The sequence below is a fragment of the Salvelinus sp. IW2-2015 genome, linkage group LG6.1, assembly GCF_002910315.2.
Source record: "Salvelinus sp. IW2-2015 linkage group LG6.1, ASM291031v2, whole genome shotgun sequence".
NCBI lineage: Eukaryota > Metazoa > Chordata > Actinopteri > Salmoniformes > Salmonidae > Salvelinus > Salvelinus sp. IW2-2015.
The window spans coordinates 22938527-22959052 of NC_036845.1; the positions used below are offsets into that span (position 1 = coordinate 22938527).

A 20526-nucleotide genomic window follows, 5' to 3' on the forward strand; every position below is an offset into this window, starting at 1 on the left:
AATGTTTTCAGAATTTCCCTTTGCGGAGGAAGGAAAGGGAACCTCCCCGGGACAGTTTGTCACTGCCCAACTCACCGATCCCAACCTGGAGCAGGTGAGGATGAGAGCTGTCGGTGGAAAACCAGTAGATGGGGTGAGTGATCGTGCCTTTCCAAATTTTGCGGTCAAAAATAATTTATTTGATCAGGTTGTGAAAGTGGGAGACGAAATGGTAGTGCCCAAATTTTACATCTCCAAAGCCTATACCTAGCACATTCACATTTGCTTGGACCACACCTAGAAGTGGAGAAAACCTATGATCGGATCCTGGCTTGGTTCTACTGGCCCGGAGTGAAGAGGGCTGTCCAGGATTACTGCCGACAGTGTGCTGAATGCCAGAAAACAGCCCCAAAATGTAACCTAGCAAAATCCCTTTACCAATGATCGAGATCCCTTTTCAGAGGATAGCCATGGACATAGTGGGACCTCTGCCGAAGTCCAATCGAGGACATAGGTACATCTTGGTAATCATGGACTACGCCACCCGCAATCCTGAGACCATCCCACTACGTGCCACCAGCGCCCGTGCCGTGGCACGGGAACTGTTCCTTATCTTCAGTCGGGTGGGGATTGCAGAATAAGTCCTGACCGATAAAGGATTGTGCTTCATGTCCCGGGTAATGAAATGAAATGCGCAGGATGTTAAAGGTGAGCCAAATCCGTACTTCTGCGTAGCATCCCCAAACCGATGGGCTTGTGTTAAGGAAAGCCATTGACGCAGAAGGAAAAAATTGGGACCAGCTAATATCCTTTGTTCTGTTTTCCATCAGAGAGGTGCCACAGGCATCCATAGGATTCTCATCCTTCGAACTCCTGTACGGCAGACGGGCCCGGGCATGCTGGACGTGGCAAAAGAGGCCTGGGAGCAACAACTTTCCCCTCACCAGTCAGTTACTGAATACGCGGAGGAGATGCGCCACTACATGGTGTGAGTCTGGCCTCTGATGCAGGAACACATGCTCCAGGCTCAGCAGAACCAAGCTTGGGTCTACAACAGGGGGGCCCATCTCCGCGAATTCACTCCAGGAGAACTGGTCTTAGTACTCATCCCCACCTCCAAATTCCTGGCCACGAGTGAAGAACGAGTGAATGCGGTGAACTACAAAGTAAAGCAACTAGGGCGATGCAAACCCACCTAGTTATATCACTTGAACCTTCTAAAGCAGTGGCATGCCCCTCCCCGGGAGAGAGTGACTGCCCTATCTGGTGTACCCCAATGTTTCCAGAAATACCGCTAGGTCCCCAGATTGAGACCTCAGCAGCAAAAGGTGGAGGCTCTTTCAACCTGGCCTTAGCCTACCACAAAGAAGCAGGTAAAAACTTTCCTTGTGCTGTTGGGGTATTATCAACGGTTTATTCCCCAGTTTGCCACGACTGCTGCACCTCCCCGCAACTTTGGTTTAAGCACCGCAGAGCGGTCTCCGCATGTCTTATTTTATTGTGAATTTCACCTCTGACTCCCCTAGGCTGCCACAGTATGCTATTCTCTTCTAAAATAGACTACATTTTCTTCCTATCATGTTTCTTTAGACATGTCTGTTCACAGAGAACAATACAGGAGGAGAGATATGTAGGGGTATTTCTGTGTCTTATTGTTCAAGTCAAGTTCACTCGTTTCTTGGCCTGGTGTCACGGGGGTGGTGGTGATTCTCCAACAGCATGAATGTGGAAGAGGAGCCATTCCACTGATGAGCATGATATGTCTATAACCACTAACCAATGGCAGAGCAGACATGTGTAATCATACACATATTAGAGCCACTTTGCTCCCATCCAGGGAGAGGAGGAGATACTGGACTGTGTGGTAGTGGATGGAAGCCTAGTCTTAGATCTGTTCACTCTGTCTTGCCAACTCCTATGGTCATTGTCACACCCCAAGACAGCAGATCTGAGATCAGGCTAGGTGGATGGGGAGGAGACTCACCGATGATGATGAGGGTGTAGTTGATGTTGACGCTGCCGAAGCCATTGGTGGCCTTGCAGATGAAGGTGCCTGAGTCCTCGGCCTCCACATCTTTTATGCGCAGTGCCTGCTGCAGCACCCGGAAGCGCATCCAGCCGCTGTGGATGTTGCGGCCGTCCTTGGTCCACATGATGAGGGGTGGCGGGTCGCCCTCCACTGGGCACTGCAGCTTCATGGTGCGCCCGATCCGCACCGTCTGCCGGTGGGCGATCTTCTCTGCCACGCGGGGAGGCCCTGGGACAGGAGAGGGAGACGTAAGAGTGTTACAATGGGACATACAGTATTTTACAGAAAACTGATTCAATCAGTAATATGTAGCTACAGTGTCATACTTCAGGCAGAGATTGGCTGCCATACAGAACAGAACAAAGCAGAGCCTGGTAACGACTATAATCTGAACTGATATCATGTTCCAGCCATGAAAACATCAACCTTAAACAGAAGCTGGTGTGTCCTGATTTGAGGATTAGAAAAACAGTGTGTCTGTGAGGAGATGTTAAGATTAAATGAAAGGTGGAGCGGAGAGGGGGAATTTGAGGGGGTGATTTAAAAAAGGGAGAGTATGCATAGGAGAGTGGGAGAAAGGCAGACAGACAGAAAGAAAAGACAGAAGGGATTCATCTTCTTTCATCTCCATTCTCTCCTCTTAAATAAATGTGATGCTGGATATGGATCCCAGCAGTCTAAAACAGATCCATGTGAGCAGCATGTCTGAAACCTGGCTCATCTTTCTGCATAAATCACATCATGCTGATACACAGTAACATTTACACAGAGTTCAGTCCCTGGGCACCAGAGGTTAACAAGCCTTTACTGCCTCGTAACTCACACATCTTGAGCTCTCGTACCATCCAAAGTCAACCTTTTTAATAGCCAAAGTGAAATAAATCTAAGAAAAATGCTAACACTAAATATTTGACTACAGGACAACTCGTGTTTAATGTGGTTAGCGTTAGCCGTCCATAGAGCTAGCTGTGCAGTGTTGATGTGTGGAGAGAGGCTTTAGTGATGGCTTCTCCAGTCCACACACTGCATGGCTCACCCGTCGGAGTCTGGAGGCAGGAAATTGATAGTGTCACTGTTTATGTCTGTGGGGAAATGGTAACCACCGTCCCTTGTCAGCTGGCCACGTCACCCTACCGTGCTGTGTCTATCTCATTGGGTTGTTTGTGTGCTGGTCTTACTACTCTGTGTGTGTGTATGTGTGTGTGTGTGTGTGTGTGTGTGTGTGTGTGTGTGTGTGTGTGTGTGTGTGTGTGTGTGTGGTGTGTGTGGTGTGTGTGTGTGTGTGTGTGTGTCAGTATCACTACAATGTGCTCCGTGGTTATTTGATTCTTCCTGGTTAACCCCCCAGAGTACACTTACAGAGCTCCCTCTCTCTACCATGCTTTGAGTCATGCTAATGCCCGTTAGCGTAAAGCTAATTCCAGATTTGATTCATATGACTGGCATGAAATGCAGTCCAATGAAGCCTTTGATGAGAAACATATGCGAAAATATAAAAAAATCTCAAGCAATACAATGTTTGTTCAGCTTTCACTGTCACCTTCCTATCATGTCCATTCATCCTCAAATCTGTTTCAGACAATCATGTCACAGAAATGGGTATCATGCGTGAATACTCCTAGAGAGAATTCTGGAAAATGTTTAGAGGGGGCACTACCAGTCTTGCCAAGATGATAGCGATCCACTGTTTTCACAGGAGAGCACGAGAGTTTGAAAGTGTGAAAATAAATTAGTCACAGTCAGGAATTCATTGCAGCCATTGAGTTGCTCATACTGGCTCTGGGGCCCAACAAACCGTACAACCCTGATTTTCACTCCTCTTTTGCCAAGAGTGACGAATTGAACATACATTAGACACATTTTTGAGGAGCTTTCCTTTACGTTGGCTCTAGAATATTTTTGAGTATTATTTTTTTCATTAAATTTTTTAAAACTTTTACCCCTTTTTCGTAATATCCAAATTGGTAGTTACAGTCTTGTCCTATCGCTGCAACTCCCCTACAGAGAGGCGAAGGTCGAGAACCATGCGTCCGCCGACACACGACCCTGCCAAGCCACACTGCTTCTTGAAACACTGCTCGCTTAACACGGAAGCCAGATGCACGAATGTGTCAGAGGAAACACCATCCAGCTGGCGAACGAAGTCAGCCCGGCACGCCACAAGGAGTCGCTAGAGCGGAATGGGACAAGGAAATCCAGGGCTACCCCCTAACCGCTGGGCCAATTGTGCGCCGCCTCATGGGTCTCCCGGTCACGGCCGGCTGTGACACAGCCTGGGATCGAACCCGGGGCTGTAGTGATGCCTCAAGCACTGTGATGCAGTGCCTTAGACCGATGTGCCACTCGGGAGGCCCTGGAATAAAAAAATGTTTCCTCTCTCTGGTGGAATGACACAGAAACTACCAAAAAACGATTTAATGAGATTGTCTGTCAGAGTGAGTTTAGGATCTGCGTGGATGTGTTTATGTAAATGTCTCTGTGTGTGTGTGTGTGTGTGTGTGTGTGTGTGTGTGTGTGTGTGTGTGTGTGTGTGTGTGTGTGTGTGTGTGTGTGTGTGTGTGTGAGAGAGAGAGAGAGATAGAGAGTGAGTGAGAGAAAGTTGTAAGAGGGGGAGCAGAGGGAATTGTGGGGAGAGGAAATTGCAGGCTGGACCTTTTAAAACACAATCTGTTTTGTCCATTTCAACCTAAATACATTACCCTATGCTGCTGTTGCTGGCTCCACTCGGGGATCTAAAGTACCTTAAAGGGGCAGCAGCCTCCTGTTTTCCTCTGTCTCTCAATAGATCTCTCTTTAAACTGCATACTACCATTTCTCTTTATTCCCTTTCATGGCATACTGGCTTAAGGTTTGCAGGGAGGGGACACGCATGTCTGGAATGTCTACTAATGACAGGAAAGTCAACAAAAGTATAATTCCTTTCGGCTATGTCCGCTGACCAATGTCAACATTATCAATGAGGTCTGACTGTCCTTGTATCCTTGTGAGTCTGGGCTCTGATCATAGTCTGGAAGAGGAAGAAGAATTACGCAGCAGATACACTGTCTATTGGCCAGTGAGTCAGATAGGGACCTTTGGTCTGAGTCCAATGCACAATATTGTTGCTGGCATGCATCAGGGCTTGGAGAAGGGGAGTTGGGATCTGTGGAATGCTTTTGATTATTATGCAGGACTTAGAGCTAATGTGTTCTCTGAGCCAGAGTCTTCACTTTGAGGAGGTCAGGGTGAGCCTGGTGATAACTGATAGGCCTACCACACCATCGTAGACCATAGATTAACCCTACCACGTCACCCTAGACTGTAGGTTAAACCCTACCACATCATCCTAGACCAGGGGTTACCAACGAGGGGTACTAGGAACCCTGGGGGTACTTGGCCTATCCATGGGAGTACTTGAGGAGACTCATGAGTCCATAGTGTTACTGGTAAGACGCACATGAGGGGGTACATCAGAGGTACTCAGGTCAGAGCAAAATTCAGTTGGTGGTACAGTAACCAAAAAAGGTTGGGAACCACTGTCTTAGACCATAGGTTTACCCTACCACACCTTCCTAGACCATAGTTACCCTTACCATAGGTTACAATATGTTATCACTAATAAAAACACAACACTGGAATGAATTGCATGATTGAAATATAATGTTGAAAACAGCAATACATTTATGAGATTAACACATTTTTCAAAGATCAGTGTGCGGTAGGGGGAATGTGCAATTTTACAATAGCCAATTTGACAACCTGGATTTTGTTGGGTAACTATAGACATGGGATGAAAAATAGCACTGTTTCCCTAGGCAATGACACTGCGCTCCCTCTCAAGCAGGGTTCCCCAACTGGCGGTCCACTGGGCCAAATTTGCCCCCTGGTGATATTATTTGGCCCCCCAAGTGTTCAGAGCAAAAAACATTATTTCAATACTGGACATAAAACATTGCAAAAACACCAGCAAATCAGCTCCAAGTTATTTTTATTTTGGAAATCTGTTCCAAAGTATGTAAGCAGTGTAAAAAACATTAGGAACACCTGCTCTTTCCATGACATAGACTGACCAGGTGAATCTGCAGTTGAAGTCGGAAGTTTACATACACCTTAGCCAAATACATTTAAACTCAGTTTTGAACAATTCCTGACATTTAATCCTAGTAAAAATTCCCTGTCTTAGGTCAGTTAGGATCACCACTTTATTTTAAGAATGTAAAATGTCAGAATAATAGTAAAGAGAATGATGTATTTATGCTTTTATGTCTTTCATCACATTCCCAGTAGTTCAGAAGTTTATATAAACTCAATTAGTATTTGGTAGCATTTCCTTTAAATTGTTTAACTTGGGTCAAACGTTTCAGGTAGCCTTCCACAAGCTTCCCACAGTAAGTTGGGTGAATTTTGGCCCATTCCTCCTGACAGAGCTGGTGTAACTGAGTCAGGTTTCTAGGCCTCCTTGCTCGCACACGCTTTTTCAGTTCTGCCCACAAATGTTCTATAGGATTGAGGTCAGGGCTTTGTGATGGCCACTCTAATACCTTGACTTTGTTGTCCTTAAGCCATTTTGCCACAACTTTGGAAGTATGCTTGGGGTCATTGTCCATTGTGACGACCCATTTGCAACCAAGCTTTTAACTTCCTGACTGATGCCTTGAGATGTTGCTTCAATATATCCACATAATTTTCCTCCCTCATGATGTCATCTATTTTGTGAAGTGCACCAGTCCCTCCTGCAGCAAAGCACCCCCACAACATGATGCTGCCACCCCCATGCTTCACAGTTGGGATGGTGTTCTTCGGCTTGCAAGACTCCCCCTTTTTCCTCCAAACATAACGATGGTCATTATGGCCAAACAGTTCTATTTGTGTTTCATCAGACCAGAGGACATTTCTCCAAAAAGTACGATCTTTGTCCCCATGTGCAGTTGCAAAATGTAGTCTGGCTTTTTTTATGGCGGTTTTGGAGCAGTGGCTTCTTCCTTGCTGAGCGGCCTTTCAGGTTATGTCGATATAGGACTCGTTTTACTGTGGATATAGATAATATTGTACCTATTTCCTCCAGCATCTTCACAAGGTCCTTTGCTGTTGTTCTGGGATTGATTTGCACTTTTCGCACCAAAGTTTGTTCATCTCTTGGAGACAGAATGCGTCTCCTTCCTGAGCGGTATGATGGCTGCGTGGTTCCAAGGCGTTTACCAGTTTGAGTGTGCCAAGAACTAAAACGCTGCTGGGTTTTTCATGCTCAACAGTTTCCTGTGTGTATCAAGAATGGTCCACCACCCGAAGGACATCCAGCCAACTTGACAACTGTGGCAAGCATTCGAGTCAACATGGACCATCATCCATGTGGAACGCTTTCAACACCTTGTAGTCCATGCCCCGATGAATCGAGGTTGTTCTGAGGGCAAAAGGAGGTGCAACTCAATGATAATGTTTTAGTCAAATGTTATCTCTGTTTGGGCTTCTTGCAGTCAACAATTATTTGTAATTATGTCCCGGCCCCCTGACCATCCACTCAAGAAAAAGTTGCCCTGCGCATACTTTGAAACACTGGCACGGGGCTTACACAATGCATAACATGTAAACTCCTTAGCCCTTAAGGCCCAGTTCTCGATCTACAAAAGCTAAAGAACATATACACATCCTCGTACTTTTTGAAGGTAAATAGGTGAACTCATGAAATATAAAAAAATACAATTCCGCACACTGCTGTTCATGATCCCAGGTGATTTTATTGATACAACGTTTCAACCCTTCGGTATTAATAAGGCATCAATATCCCAGGTGGGTGTAAAGGCCCTATATAGGGGAAGTGCTCACTGACATCACTTCCTTGAGCTCCCAGATTATTGTGACTGTCTGCTGAAGTGGTCCAAGAGAGCAGAGAAAAGAGGACAGAGGGGCGAAAGGAAAAGATGATGATTGGGTCTCTAACCTTTACCTTCCCCTGGGGAGGGGAGGAATGAGGGAATGGTGGGATTTCTCATGTTGCCACCATGTGCTTTGCAGAGCCAACAGCAACATACTGTATCTCAGACAGACCAGACCATCGCGCCCAGCCAGCGAGCACTCTTTTTAGTCTCGCTCTCCCTCCCATCAGAGCGGGATCCATCCCAAATAGCACCCTATTCAGTGCACTACTTCTGGCGAGGGCCCATGGCTCTGGTCAAATGCAAAGATAAAGGCTAGGGAACGATGGTGGGACAATACATTTCAGCACATTTCGTTTCCCAACAGAAAGGCCCACCACAATCGTCACCTGGTTGGAAAACCAAGACACACATTCTCTCTTTTTTCCAACCATAGCTTTCTAAACACCCCCTGAGAGCCTCATTCTCTCGCTCTTCTTACTCCTTCCTTCCCCATAGCCTAGGGTGACCCGGCAGAGTGATGACTACACATTTAGAGAGACCGCACTGCCTCTCCTTTAGACAGGTAATTTCAACTGCTGTCAATAGGTCAATTGCTCCCAATTGGTAAAGCATAACAGTTAACACTAGCCCGGGGCTGGGAGGTGGATACGTTTACATTAAGCACTGGGAACGTAAATCACAGCCACACTTTCCTCAGAATATCACTATTCACACCTTTACTGAAGTGATTTTTCTGAAAATAATTTTTCAGAGGCCCTCCTGAATTATAGATTAATAATAATCAGTTGCAATCAACACACATGGTGTAGTTACTACAGTGCCTCTCTGACCTCTTGACATTTGTTACATGGCAGAAATAAGAGAGAGGAGAGGAAGAGAGGGTGGGAGAGAGAGAAAGGAATAGAGGTAGAGGGAGAGAAAGAGGGAGAGAAAAATACATATGAATCCAGCCTGCGTCTCCTTCCCCCTTTACAGCCCTGCGGCTCTCGGCTGGTGGAGGGACTCCGTGTTAGCACAGGGTTCTGGGAAAGCCGAGGGGTGTTGGGCACTGAGCGGATCATGTTGCCACACTGACCAGTCAGCAAATTCCATCCTTAAAGTTCCACCCGCTGTTTTGAGAAAGGGGGCGAGGTCTGAGGTCCGTGTTTCAGGCAGGCAAAATTAAACATCAGTGCTCCTGTGAAGCTCCACTGCACCATTTTTTTCCTGTCATGATGTGCGCTGTTTGAGTGATGCATTATGGATTTGTCTGAGTAAGAATGTTCCGACTGCCTGGTTGGGAAAACAAGACAAAAAGCCTGGCCATGTCAAGAGAACCACAAGGAGGTCTTTCTCAATACCAACTCCATTGTCCTAGTTCTGAGTAATGGCAGTGAGTTAACAGAGAACTGGAAGTAATCCAGCCCCCACAATTACCACTTGTTTTGTCCAAAATCTATTCATCTCTATTCATCTACAAACACACCTGTCTTTTTTTAGGGTTCACAAAACAGATTGCAAAATAAAGAAATGTTGCAATCAGACCTGGAACATGCACTGAAAAATCTGTGAAAAAAAGATTAACAGTTTCAGAAGCATTTTAAAAGAGCAACCAAAAAGCCAATATCCTGAGGTAGAGTTTAATGGATAGCATTCTTCCAAAAGGTTATTAAGTATTTTACTGGAACCCAGTCGAAGAAAATTTGGGCCTGAATGACAATTATCCAGACGTATTCGAAGGGAAAGGAGTGATAAAAAAACGACGTAAAATGTGCAGATAATTCCCAGGCCTGTGACCTGGGTATAATAGTGAGAGGAGCTGGAAAGCTGTGGCTGGAAGAGTGTGTTAAAGGCCACAACTACTATTACACTGCCACTATAGGGGCTTTATACAGTATTTCACAGGGGGTAGCTACAAATGACCCTCCACGAGTATCAGCCCATCCCCCTCTCGATTTTACTGAGCTGGGAAGCAACTGAACAAACGAATTCCACCCCAACCAACCTTGACCATCGGCCTCTACCTATTAATTAATAGGGCAACAGGACTTCACAGGACCGGGGCCACAAAGAGTAACTGTGCCGTGAGTAGGCTACAAATAACCCAAGTATTCTGTCTCCCTAGCCTAGGCCTAGCATGCAAAAGCATATGGAATGTAGAGCAGTAGTAGTGTGCCTATATTCTGAGCAGAGCTCCCCACACACCAACACAGCCCCCCCCCATATGATGAAGGATGAAAAACAGGAGGCTATAAATGATCAGTGGCTGTACTGCTTTCAACACAATGACATGGCTCCGCATACATAGTATTCTTTCTGGTTCCAGGTGTTTTTGCAGAATAAGTTTACATACAGTGCATTCGGAAAGTATTCAGACCCCTTGACTTTTTTCACATGTTCTTATGTTACAGCCTTTTTTCTAAAATTTATTAAATCGTTTTTTCCCTCATCAATCTACACACAATACCCCATAAGGACAAAGCAAAAACAGGTTCAGAAATTTTAGCAAATGTATAAAAAAAAATATAAAATGAAATATCACATTTACATAAGTATTCAGATCCTTTACTCAGTTCTTATTTGAAGCACCTTTGGCAGCGAATACAGCCTCGAGTCTTCTTCGGTAGGACGCTACAAGCTTGGCACACCTTTATTTGTGGAGTTTCTCCTATTCTTCTCTGCAGATCCTCTCAAGCTCTGTCAGGTTGGAGGGGAGCATCGCTGCACAGCTATTTTCAAGTCTCTCCAGAGATGTTCGATCGGGTTCCAGTCCAGACTCTGGCTGGGCCACTCAAGGACATTCAGAGACTAGTCCTGAAGCCATTCCTGTGTTGTCTTGGCTGTGTGCTTTGGGTTGTTGTGCTGTTGGAAGGTGAACCTTCGACCCAGTCTGAGGTCCTGAGCGCTCTGGAGCAGGTTTTCAAGATTCTCTGTACTTTGCTCTGTTCATTTTCCCTCAATCCTGACTAGTCTCCCAGTCCCTGTCGCTGAAAAACATCCCCACGGCATGATTCTGCCAGTACCATGCTTCATCGTAGTGATGGTGCCAGCATTCCTCCATTCCACCAAGAGTTCAATCTTGGTTTCTTCAGACCAGAGAATCTTGTTTCTCATGTTCTGAGTTCTTTAGGGGCGGCAAGTAACCTAGTGGTTAGGGCGTTGGGCCAGTAACCGAAAGGTTGTTGGATCGAATCCCCGAGCTGACAAGGTAAACATCTGTAGTTCTGCCCCTGGACAAGGCAGTTAACCCACTGCTCCCCGGTAGGCCATCATTATAAATAAGAATTTGTTCTTAACTGACTTGACTAGCTAAATAAAGGTTAAAAAAATAATTATATATATAAACGTCCCTTTTTCAGGACCCTGTCTTTCAAAGATAATAAAAATCAAAGATAATAAAATTCATAAAAAGCCATATAACTTTAAACACTTCACAATGAAGATCTGTAAACACTGTTTCCCATGCTTGTTCAATGAACCATAAACAATTAATTAACATGCACCTGTGGAACGGTCGTTAAGATACTAACAGCTTACAGACTTGGCAATTAAGGTCAAAGTTAGGAAAACTTAGGACACTAAAGAGGCCTTTCTACTGACTGAAAAACACCAAAAGAAAGATGTTCAGGGTCCCTGCTCATCTGCGTAAATGTGCCTTGGGCATGCTGCAAGGAGGTATGAGGACTGCCGATGTGGCCAGGGCAATAAATTGCAATGTCCGTACTGTGAGGCGCCTAAGACAGGGAGACAGGAAAGACAGCTGTTCGTCCTCACAATGTCAGACCACGTGTAACAACACCTGCCAAGGATTGGTACATCCGAACATCACACCTGCGGGACAGATACAGGATGGCAACAACAACTGCCCGAGTTACACCAGGAACGCACATTCCCTCCATCAGTGCTCAGACTGTCCGCAATATGCTGAGAGAGGCTGGACAGAGGGCTTGTAGGCCTGTTGTAAGGAAGGTCCTCACCAGACATCACCGGCAACAACGTCGCCTATGGGCACAAACCCACCATGGCTGGACCAGACAGGACTGGCAAAAAGTGCTCTTCACTGACGAGTCGTGGTTTTGTCTCACCAGGGATGATGGTCGGATTCGCGTTTATCGTCGAAGGAATGAGCGTTACACCGAGGCCTGTACTCTGGAGCTGGATCGATTTGGAGATGGAGGGTCCGTCATGGTCTGGGGCGTTGTGTTACAGCATCATCGGACTGAGCTTGTTCTCATTGCAGGCAATCTCAACGCTGTGCGTTACAGGGAAGACATCCTCCTCCCTCATGTGGTACCCTTCCTGCAGGCTCATCCTGACATGACCCTCTTGCATGACAATGCCACCAGCCATACTGCTCGTTCCGTGTGTGATTTCCTGCAAGACAGGAATGTCAGTGTTCTGCCATGGCCAGCGAAGAGCCCGGATCTCAATCCCATTGAGCACGTCTGGGACCTGTTGGATCGGAGGGTGAGGGCTAGGGCGATTCCCCAGAGAAATGTCTGGGAACTTGCAGGTGCCTTGGTGGAAGAGTGGGGTAACGTCTCACAGCAAGAACTGGCAAATCTGGTGCAGTCCATGAGGAGGAGATGCACTGCAGCACTTAATGCAGCTGGTGGCCACACCAGATACTGACAGTTACTTTTGATTTTGACCCCACCTTTGTTCAGGGACACATTATTCAATTTCTGTTAGTCATGTCTGTGGAACTTGCTCAGTTTATGTCTCGGTTGTTTTATCTTGTTATGGTCATACAAATATTTACTCACTCCAATTGGGATGTCATGTGCCTTTTACTGAGGAGTGGCTTCCGTCTGGCCACTACCATGAAGGCCTGATTAGTGGAGTGCTGCAGAGATAGTTGTCGTTCTGGAAGGTTCTCCGATCTCCACAGAGGAAATCTAGAGCTCTGTCATATTGACCATCGGGTTCTTGGTCACCTCCCTGACCAAAGCCCTTCTCCCCCGATTGCTCAGTTTGGCCGTGCTGCCAGCTCTAGGAAGAGTCTTAGTGGTTCTAAACTTCTTCCATTTAAGAATGATGGAGGCCACTGTGTTCTTGGGGACCTTCAATGCTGCAGAAATGTTTTGGTACCCTTCCCCAGATCTGTGCCTCGACACAATCCTGTCTCGGAGCTCTACAGGCAATTTGTTCGACCTCATGTCTTGGTTTTTGCTCGGACATACACTGTCAAACAGTGGGACCTTACATAGACAGATGTGTGCCTTTCCAAATCCTGTCCAATCAATTGAATTGACCACAGGTGGACTCCAATCAAATTGTAGAAACATCTCAAGGATGATCAATGGAAACAGGATGCACCTGAGCTCAATTTCTAGTCTCATAGCAAAGGCTCTGAATACTTATGTAAATAAGGTATCTGTTTTTTATTTTTAATACATTTGCAAAAATGTCTAAAAACCTGTTTTCACTTTGTTATTATGGGATATTGTGTGTAGATTGATGAGGAACAAATATAATTTAATCCATTTTAGAATAAGGCAGTAACATAACAAAATGTGGAAAAAGGGAACAGGGTGTGAATACTTTCCGAATGCACTGTACATGCTACTGAATCACTGCAACAGTGAAAAAAACAAAGATACCTGCCATAATGAAAGTGTTATTGAGTGTCTGAAACTGGGTGGTGGGGGGCGGGGGGTGTCCTTCTCCAAAGACAGAGGCTTGATATCAGGGATGTTAACGTATAACAGCAGCTGCCTCCAGAGGCCTGATAGTGGCTTGGGTTGAGCCCGCTGGATCCCACTTCCCCTGGGGCTTATCTGAGAGGCACATGGCTCTCCCGGCTCTGCCCCCACTCCTGATAGGCCAGTAGACTACACCAGCACCTGCCATGGACTTCTCCAGCAATCAAAGGTCAATATTGATTTAGGCATAGACTATTAGACTAGAGCAGCCATACTTTTCCCACCATAAAAACTGCGCAAACAACAGTTATTAATAAATTCATAAATCTTACCAGGTATCTTCATCCAAATAGATTTGAGCGATATGGATTTTACATTAGAGGTAGAATATTGCAAATGGTTGTGTTTTCATATGTATGCCATTAATGTTCGTTGAAATGTATGTTTGTAAATGTTAAGTTGTCAATTTGTAAGTCGCTCTGGATAAGAGCGTCTGCTAAATGACTTAAATGTAAATGTAAATGTATTGTTTTTATCTATGAATGTTTTTGTATTGTCAAAAAAGCAAATTCAATCTTTTTAAAAAAGCAACACACACCAAAAATGACTTCAATTAAAATGCACAATAAAATACATGTCGTAATTGGTACAATGGAGATGTGTTTCCTCTTCACTCTCTCCCACGTGTCCTCCTCCTCCACTGGTTGGAGGAGTCAAGCATTCCTTCCCCCTGCAACTCCACCCTCTGATCTCCCCCACATCTTACCACCTCACACCCATATGTACCCCAGACCCCTGCCTCCCTCCCACATTCCACACACCGAGTCTCAGCCATGACTAACTCAATTTGTTCTGCGCAGGTCTCTGTTCGAAAAGGTATCATCTAAAACCACAGTCAATTGAGTGCAGGGTCAACCTGGCCCTGACACACTGAGGCTAACTGTTCCTCAGGGAAACACAAAAATGATGTGTGTCTACAGACGGAGGCAAGCACTGAGACGCATCTCCCTTTCTCATCTCGCACTCACTGACATCTTAATGAGGTGTACATACAAACTATGAAGTGCAGCAGTCAGCTCAAATCTACATAGAAAGCATTGACAACATGTAATTTAGAAGAAAATAGGTTAAGACAGAGAAGTGATGTACACAATATGATCCCATTAACATTTTGAATAGTCAAGCTCCAGATATGAGATGACGGCATTACTTGACGCACACCGCACAAACGATGCTGTCCTTGGAGTGTGACTGTGTGTTGCGGGCCAGTGTGGATTGGCACCACTATACATGAATGCCGGGGCCCACAAAGTGTCCATTAGCAGCCCCAGACACTCACAGTGCAGATGGCAAAATATGAGGATTTTATTTTGTTAATAGAGGACTTCAACTGAATTCAATGCTGAAAAGAGAGAAAATGAGAGAAAGGAAGATGGAGGAAATGGGTAGGACATCAAATGTGCAGAGTTTGAATACCCATGTGGAGGATTTGCTTACGTCTTTCATTTCATGCTGAAGAGAAACACACGTTTCTCAGGCACATTCAAATCCTATTGAGGAAGACTGGGGGAGGCAATAGATTGCGCTGTTCTAAACTTAAAGACAAACCAACTGTGAGAACAACACTGTGAGACAGTGACACCTCCAGTAGACAAAGGATTCCAAAACTGGGGGGGGAAAAAAGAGAGCCACACCTTTTCATAGTGAGCCATGGTCATATCACATGGTCATTTAATCAGGCCTGATCCACCATGGGGCTGGGGGTGAGATTTAAGAGGCAGCAACAGATGAAGAATCCCACAGGTGTAGGCCTAGACACTCCAGACAGACACCGTAAAGTTCCTCCACTAAATTCTGTTCCTGGACCAGTCAGGTGGTTCAGATTTCCTGTCTGGAGCCAATGGGTTTGGCTGGGTCTGTGTCCCAACTACCTGATTGAAAAGGCCACAACACTGCAGCTAGTAGAAAAAGTTCCTCGGTTGCTAAAGCCTTCAAATTCCCAACTTTTAAACCACCCCCACAACTCTCACAATCCTTACACATTCCGACTGCAGTGTGGAGTCCACCCCAACAGCTGGCGTAATGAACAAGCCGTGTGTGTGTGTGTGTGCTATGCCTCTGTTTCTCTGCCTGCGGGCAACCGCAATCCGTGTGGCTACGGGCAAAAACACCACAGAACTATTGTCAGTCCACTCTTCTGGTGCTGCCCAACAGCTTACCATCACAAAGCCAAACAGAACTCCGCAAAATAATAATGAAAGACAATCTCTGATGAGAGTGACGTATATCCTGATTTAATGACTTCACCGGAGAAAACAACCTGGGCTTATGGGGAGGCTCTGTGAAGTCATTCAGACATACATCAGACATGGCCTCTCAGTCATTTAGTGTCTTTATCATCTCTGTTATGTTTAGTTTTTTTAGGATATACAGCTAACCTTTCACCTCAGCACCAAAAGAAATGCCTGTGAAGGCTGATGGTTCAGGATGTTCAGGAAGACAGCACAGGGGGCACTGGGTCGGTCCCACACTTCAAACAAACCAGCGGCAGGCAGCGAAGAGTGAGAGCAACTGACTCAATCTATGGGTGTGTCACAAATAGAACCCTATTCTAGGGAATGGACACATACATCAATGGACACTTTTTCAAATCTCTGATCTGGGACCGCCAGCCGCTCCATGTAAATGAACTATTCCAGAGCAAGCACACCTGATTCAAATAATTATCAATCCCTTGATAAAGTGAATTAGGTTAGCTAGTTTAGGGCTACAACAAAATTGTGAAACATCTGGGGGTCCAAGAGGAGAGGTTTGAAAACCACTGGTGTAGAGGACACACCATCCATCCGTCTGCCATCCATCAATCACATTAATGCTCTGTTTGTTTAGGTCCCAGAATGGCATCTCTCTCTCTCAGCTGGGGGAGCCCGCTCCTCTCTGTCTCTCTGACATATGACACACACACAGCTGCTCAGGGGCACAGGCCCCAACACAAACTGACACGCAAAATACAAAAGAAAACAAGGAGAGCAGTCTCCAGTCCAGGGACTGCTTTTCAACATCTCATTTGTAATGTGACCAGGAGAACAGCTGGGAAGGAAGGAAGTACATGCTTACATCTATACATACATATCTGAAAAATAGGGGGATGAATGAACGCAGAGAGAAAAAAAGCAGAACCTGCAGGAGTACTGATGTGTTATTGTAAGCCCCTCTGGTAAGAGGTCAGGTATGCGCACTCCCTGATCCAATCTGGGGCCTTTCCCTGGTCCTCTCCGTTGCCCTCTGACCCCTCCAGCACTAACCAAACAAAGGCTCCAGGCCCCCCAACAATAAGCCATTATGTCACCAGCACAACACAATGCATTGTTCGGTCCGTGAAAGTATCTGTGTCTGTCTATGCTGTGGCTATTTCAGGCTGGAAAGACACTGCTCGCTCGCTCGGTCGGTCAGTCGGTCGGTTAGTCAGTCAGTCAGTCGGTCAGTGAGTGAGTGTGGCACAATTCCAATATATTCACAAATTAAGAGCCACATTTTTTTTTTAGATGTAACACTGCATTAGTTTCAGTGGTTGATGTTTTTGCAACATTGATTGGCCCAGAGGTTGGCTAGCCAAGTGGAAGTCATGTCAGAAAAGACTGGAGGATTACAGGGAGGACTGAGGAAAATAATAGGCCAGTTGTATTGTAAAGTGTCACGATCGTCTTGCTGAGAGAGAGAGTGGACCAAGGCGCAGCGTGTGCAAAATACATTCTCTTTTATTTTTAGAGAAAAGGAAAAAAACACGCAACGAACACTTTAACAAACAGTACCCCCCCCCCCAAAGGTGCGGACTCCGGCCGCAGAACCTGAAACAGAAGGGGAGGGTCCGGGGTGGCCCCCATCATGGCGGCGGCTCGGGCGCGGGACGAGGACCCCACTCCACCATTGTCAATACCCGCTTTGGTGGCGCCTCTGGAGCGGCGACCCTTGTAGCAAGTCCCGGACTGAAGACCATCCCAGAGGGCGCCACCGGACGGATGGGTAGCTCCGGACTGAGGGGTAGCTCCGGACTGAGGGGTAGCTCCGGACTGAGGGGTAGCTCCGGACTGAGGGGTAGCTCCGGACTGAGGGGTAGCTCCGGACTGGAGGGCAGCTCATACGGAGGGCAGCTCATGTGGACTGGAGGGCAGCACATGACTGAAGGGCAGCACATGACTGAAGGGCAGCACATGACTGGAAGGCAGCTCCGGACTGAGGGACGGCAGCTCCGGACTGAGGGACGGCAGCTCCGGACTGAGGGACGGCAGCTCCGGACTGAGGGACGGCAGCTCCGGACTGAAGAGACGGCAGCTCATGGCTAGCTGACGGATCTGGCTGCTCATGGCTGGCGACGGATCTGGCTGCTCATGGCTGGCTGACGGATCTGGCTGCTCATGGCTGGCTGACGGATTTGGCTGCTCATGGCTAGCTGACGGATCTGGCTGCTCATGGCTAGCTGACGGATCTGGCTGCTCATGGCTAGCTGACGGATCTGGCTGCTCATGGCTGGCTGACGGATCTGGCTGCTCATGGCTGGCTGGCGGATCTGGCTGCTCATGGCTGGCTGGCGGCTCTGGCAGATCCTGGCTGACTGGCGCTCTGGCAGATCCTGGCTGACTGGCGGCTCTGGCAGATCCTGGCTGACTGGCGGCTCTGGCAGATCCTGGCTGACTGGCGGCTCTGGCAGATCCTGGCTGACTGGCGGCTCTGGCAGATCCTGGCTGACTGGCGGCTCTGGCAGATCCTGGCTGACTGGCGGCTCTGGCAGATCCTGGCTGACTGGCGGCTCTGGCAGATCCTGGCTGAACTGGCGGCTCTGGCAGATCCTGGCTGACTGCGGCTCTGGCAGATCCTGGCTGACTGGCGGCTCTGGCAGATCCTGGCTGACTGGCGCTCTGGCAGATCCTGCTGACTGGCGGCTCTGGCAGATCCTGGCTGACTGGCGGCTCTGGAAGATCCTGGCTGATTGGCGGCTCTGGAAGATCCTGGCTGATTGGCGGCTCTGGAAGATCCTGGCTGATTGGCGGCTCTGGAAGATCCTGGCTGATTGGCGGCTCTGGAAGATCCTGGCTGATTGGCGGCTCTGGAAGATCCTGGCTGATTGGCGGCTCTGGAGGATCCTGGCTGGTTGGCGCTCTGGCGATCCTGGCTGACTGGCGGCTCTAGCGGCTCCTGACTGACGTACGGCTCTGACGGCTCGGGACAGACGGGCGGCTCAGATGGCGCTGGCAGACGGATGGCTCAGATGGCGCTGGGCAGACGGATGGCTCAGATGGCGCTGGGCAGACGGATGGCCCAGATGGCGCTGGGCAGACGGATGGCTCAGATGGCGCTGGCAGACGGATGGCTCAGATGGCGCTGGGCAAGACGGCAGACTCTGGCCAGCTGAGGCCTAAAGTGCGCCTCAGCTGGCCAGAGTCTGCCGTCTGCCCAGCGCCATCTGAGCCATCCGTGGTGCGTGGTACCGGAACTGGAGGTACCGGGCTAAGTACACGCACCTTCAGGCTAGTGCGGGGAGAAGGAACAGGGCATACTGGACCCTGGATACGCACATTAGACGTAGTGCGTGGTGCCGGCACTGGTGGTACCGGGCTGAATACACGCATCTCAGGGCTAGTGCGGGGAGCAGCAACAGGACGCACAGGACTCTGGGAACACACAGGAGGCTTGGTGCGTGGCGTAGGCACAGGTGGTAATGGGCTGGAGACACGCACCACAGGGCTAGTGCGTGGAGGAGGAACAGGGCTCTGGAGACGCACTGGAAGCCTGGTGCGTGGTGTAGGCACTGGTGGTACTGGGCTGGGGCGGGGAGGTGGCGCCGGAAACACCGGACCGTGCAGGCGTACTGGCTCCCTTGAGCACTGAGCCTGCCCAACCTTACCTGGTTGTATGCTCCCCGTCGCCCGACCAGTGCGGGGAGGTGGAATAACCCGCACCGGGCTATGTAGGCGAACCGGGGACACCATGCGTAAGGCTGGTGCCATGTAAGCCGGCCCGAGGAGACGCACTGGTGGCCAGATGCGTTGGGCCGGCTTCATGACATCCGGCTCAATCCTCAATCTAGCCCTACCAGTGCGGGGAGGTGGAATAACCCGCACCGGGCTATGAACACGTACAGGAGACACCATGCGCTCTACTGCGTAACACGGTGTCTGTCCGTACTCTCGCTCTCCACGGTAAGTACAGGGAGTATGCGCAGGTCTCCTACCTGACTTCGCCACACTCCCTTTCAGACCCCCCCCCCAAGAAATTTTTGGGTTGTACTCACGGGCTTCCAGCCTTGCTTCCGTGCTGCCTCCTCATATCGCCTCCTCTCGGCTTTAGCTGCCTCCAGCTCTTCACGAGGGAGGCGATATTCTCCCGGTTGTGCCCAAGGTCCCTTTCCATCTAATATCTCCTCCCATGTCCATGAATCCTGTGTAGGTGGGTCCTGTTGCTGTTTCACAMGCTGCTTGGTCCTTTGGTGGGTAATTCTGTCACGATCGTCTTGCTGAGAGAGAGTGGACCAAGGCGCAGCGTGTGCAAAATACATTMTCTTTTATTTTTAGAGAAAAGGAAAAAAACACGCAACGAACACTTTAACAAACTGAAACCAAAACAACAAACGATCGTGAAGCTAAAGACGTAAGTGCACACACAAGCTACAAATGTACAACATAGACAATTACCCACATTAACCTAGTGCCTATGGCTGTCTTAAATATGGCTCCCAATCAGAGACAATTAATGACATCTGTCTCTGATTGAGAACCATTCAGGCAACCATAGACACCGCTAGACACCTACACTAAACACAAACCCATCTACTGTACTTAACCCCCTAAACCATACAACCACCCTAGACAATACAAAAACACATACATTCCCCATGTCACACCCTGACCTAACTAAAATAATAAAGGAAACAAAGAATACTAAGTCCAGGGCGGGACATAAAGGCTATGTGTGTGTACACTAAAGCTGGGATGATAAACCGAAAATGATTGACACCGGCCAAACCGACCACTTATTGTGGACA

General features: G+C 47.9%; 1 protein-coding gene across 2 annotated transcripts in view; it reads right to left on the reverse strand.

Moving 5' to 3' along the window:
• Positions 1-20526, reverse strand: part of fgfrl1a (fibroblast growth factor receptor like 1a) — a 91002-nt gene that overhangs the window by 63750 nt on the left and 6726 nt on the right. For both annotated transcript variants that reach the window (XM_023989444.2, XM_023989445.2), the window contains one exon: positions 1964-2236. In XM_023989444.2, coding sequence (XP_023845212.1) covers positions 1964-2236 — 273 coding nt within the window. The remainder of the gene's footprint in view (positions 1-1963; positions 2237-20526) is intronic.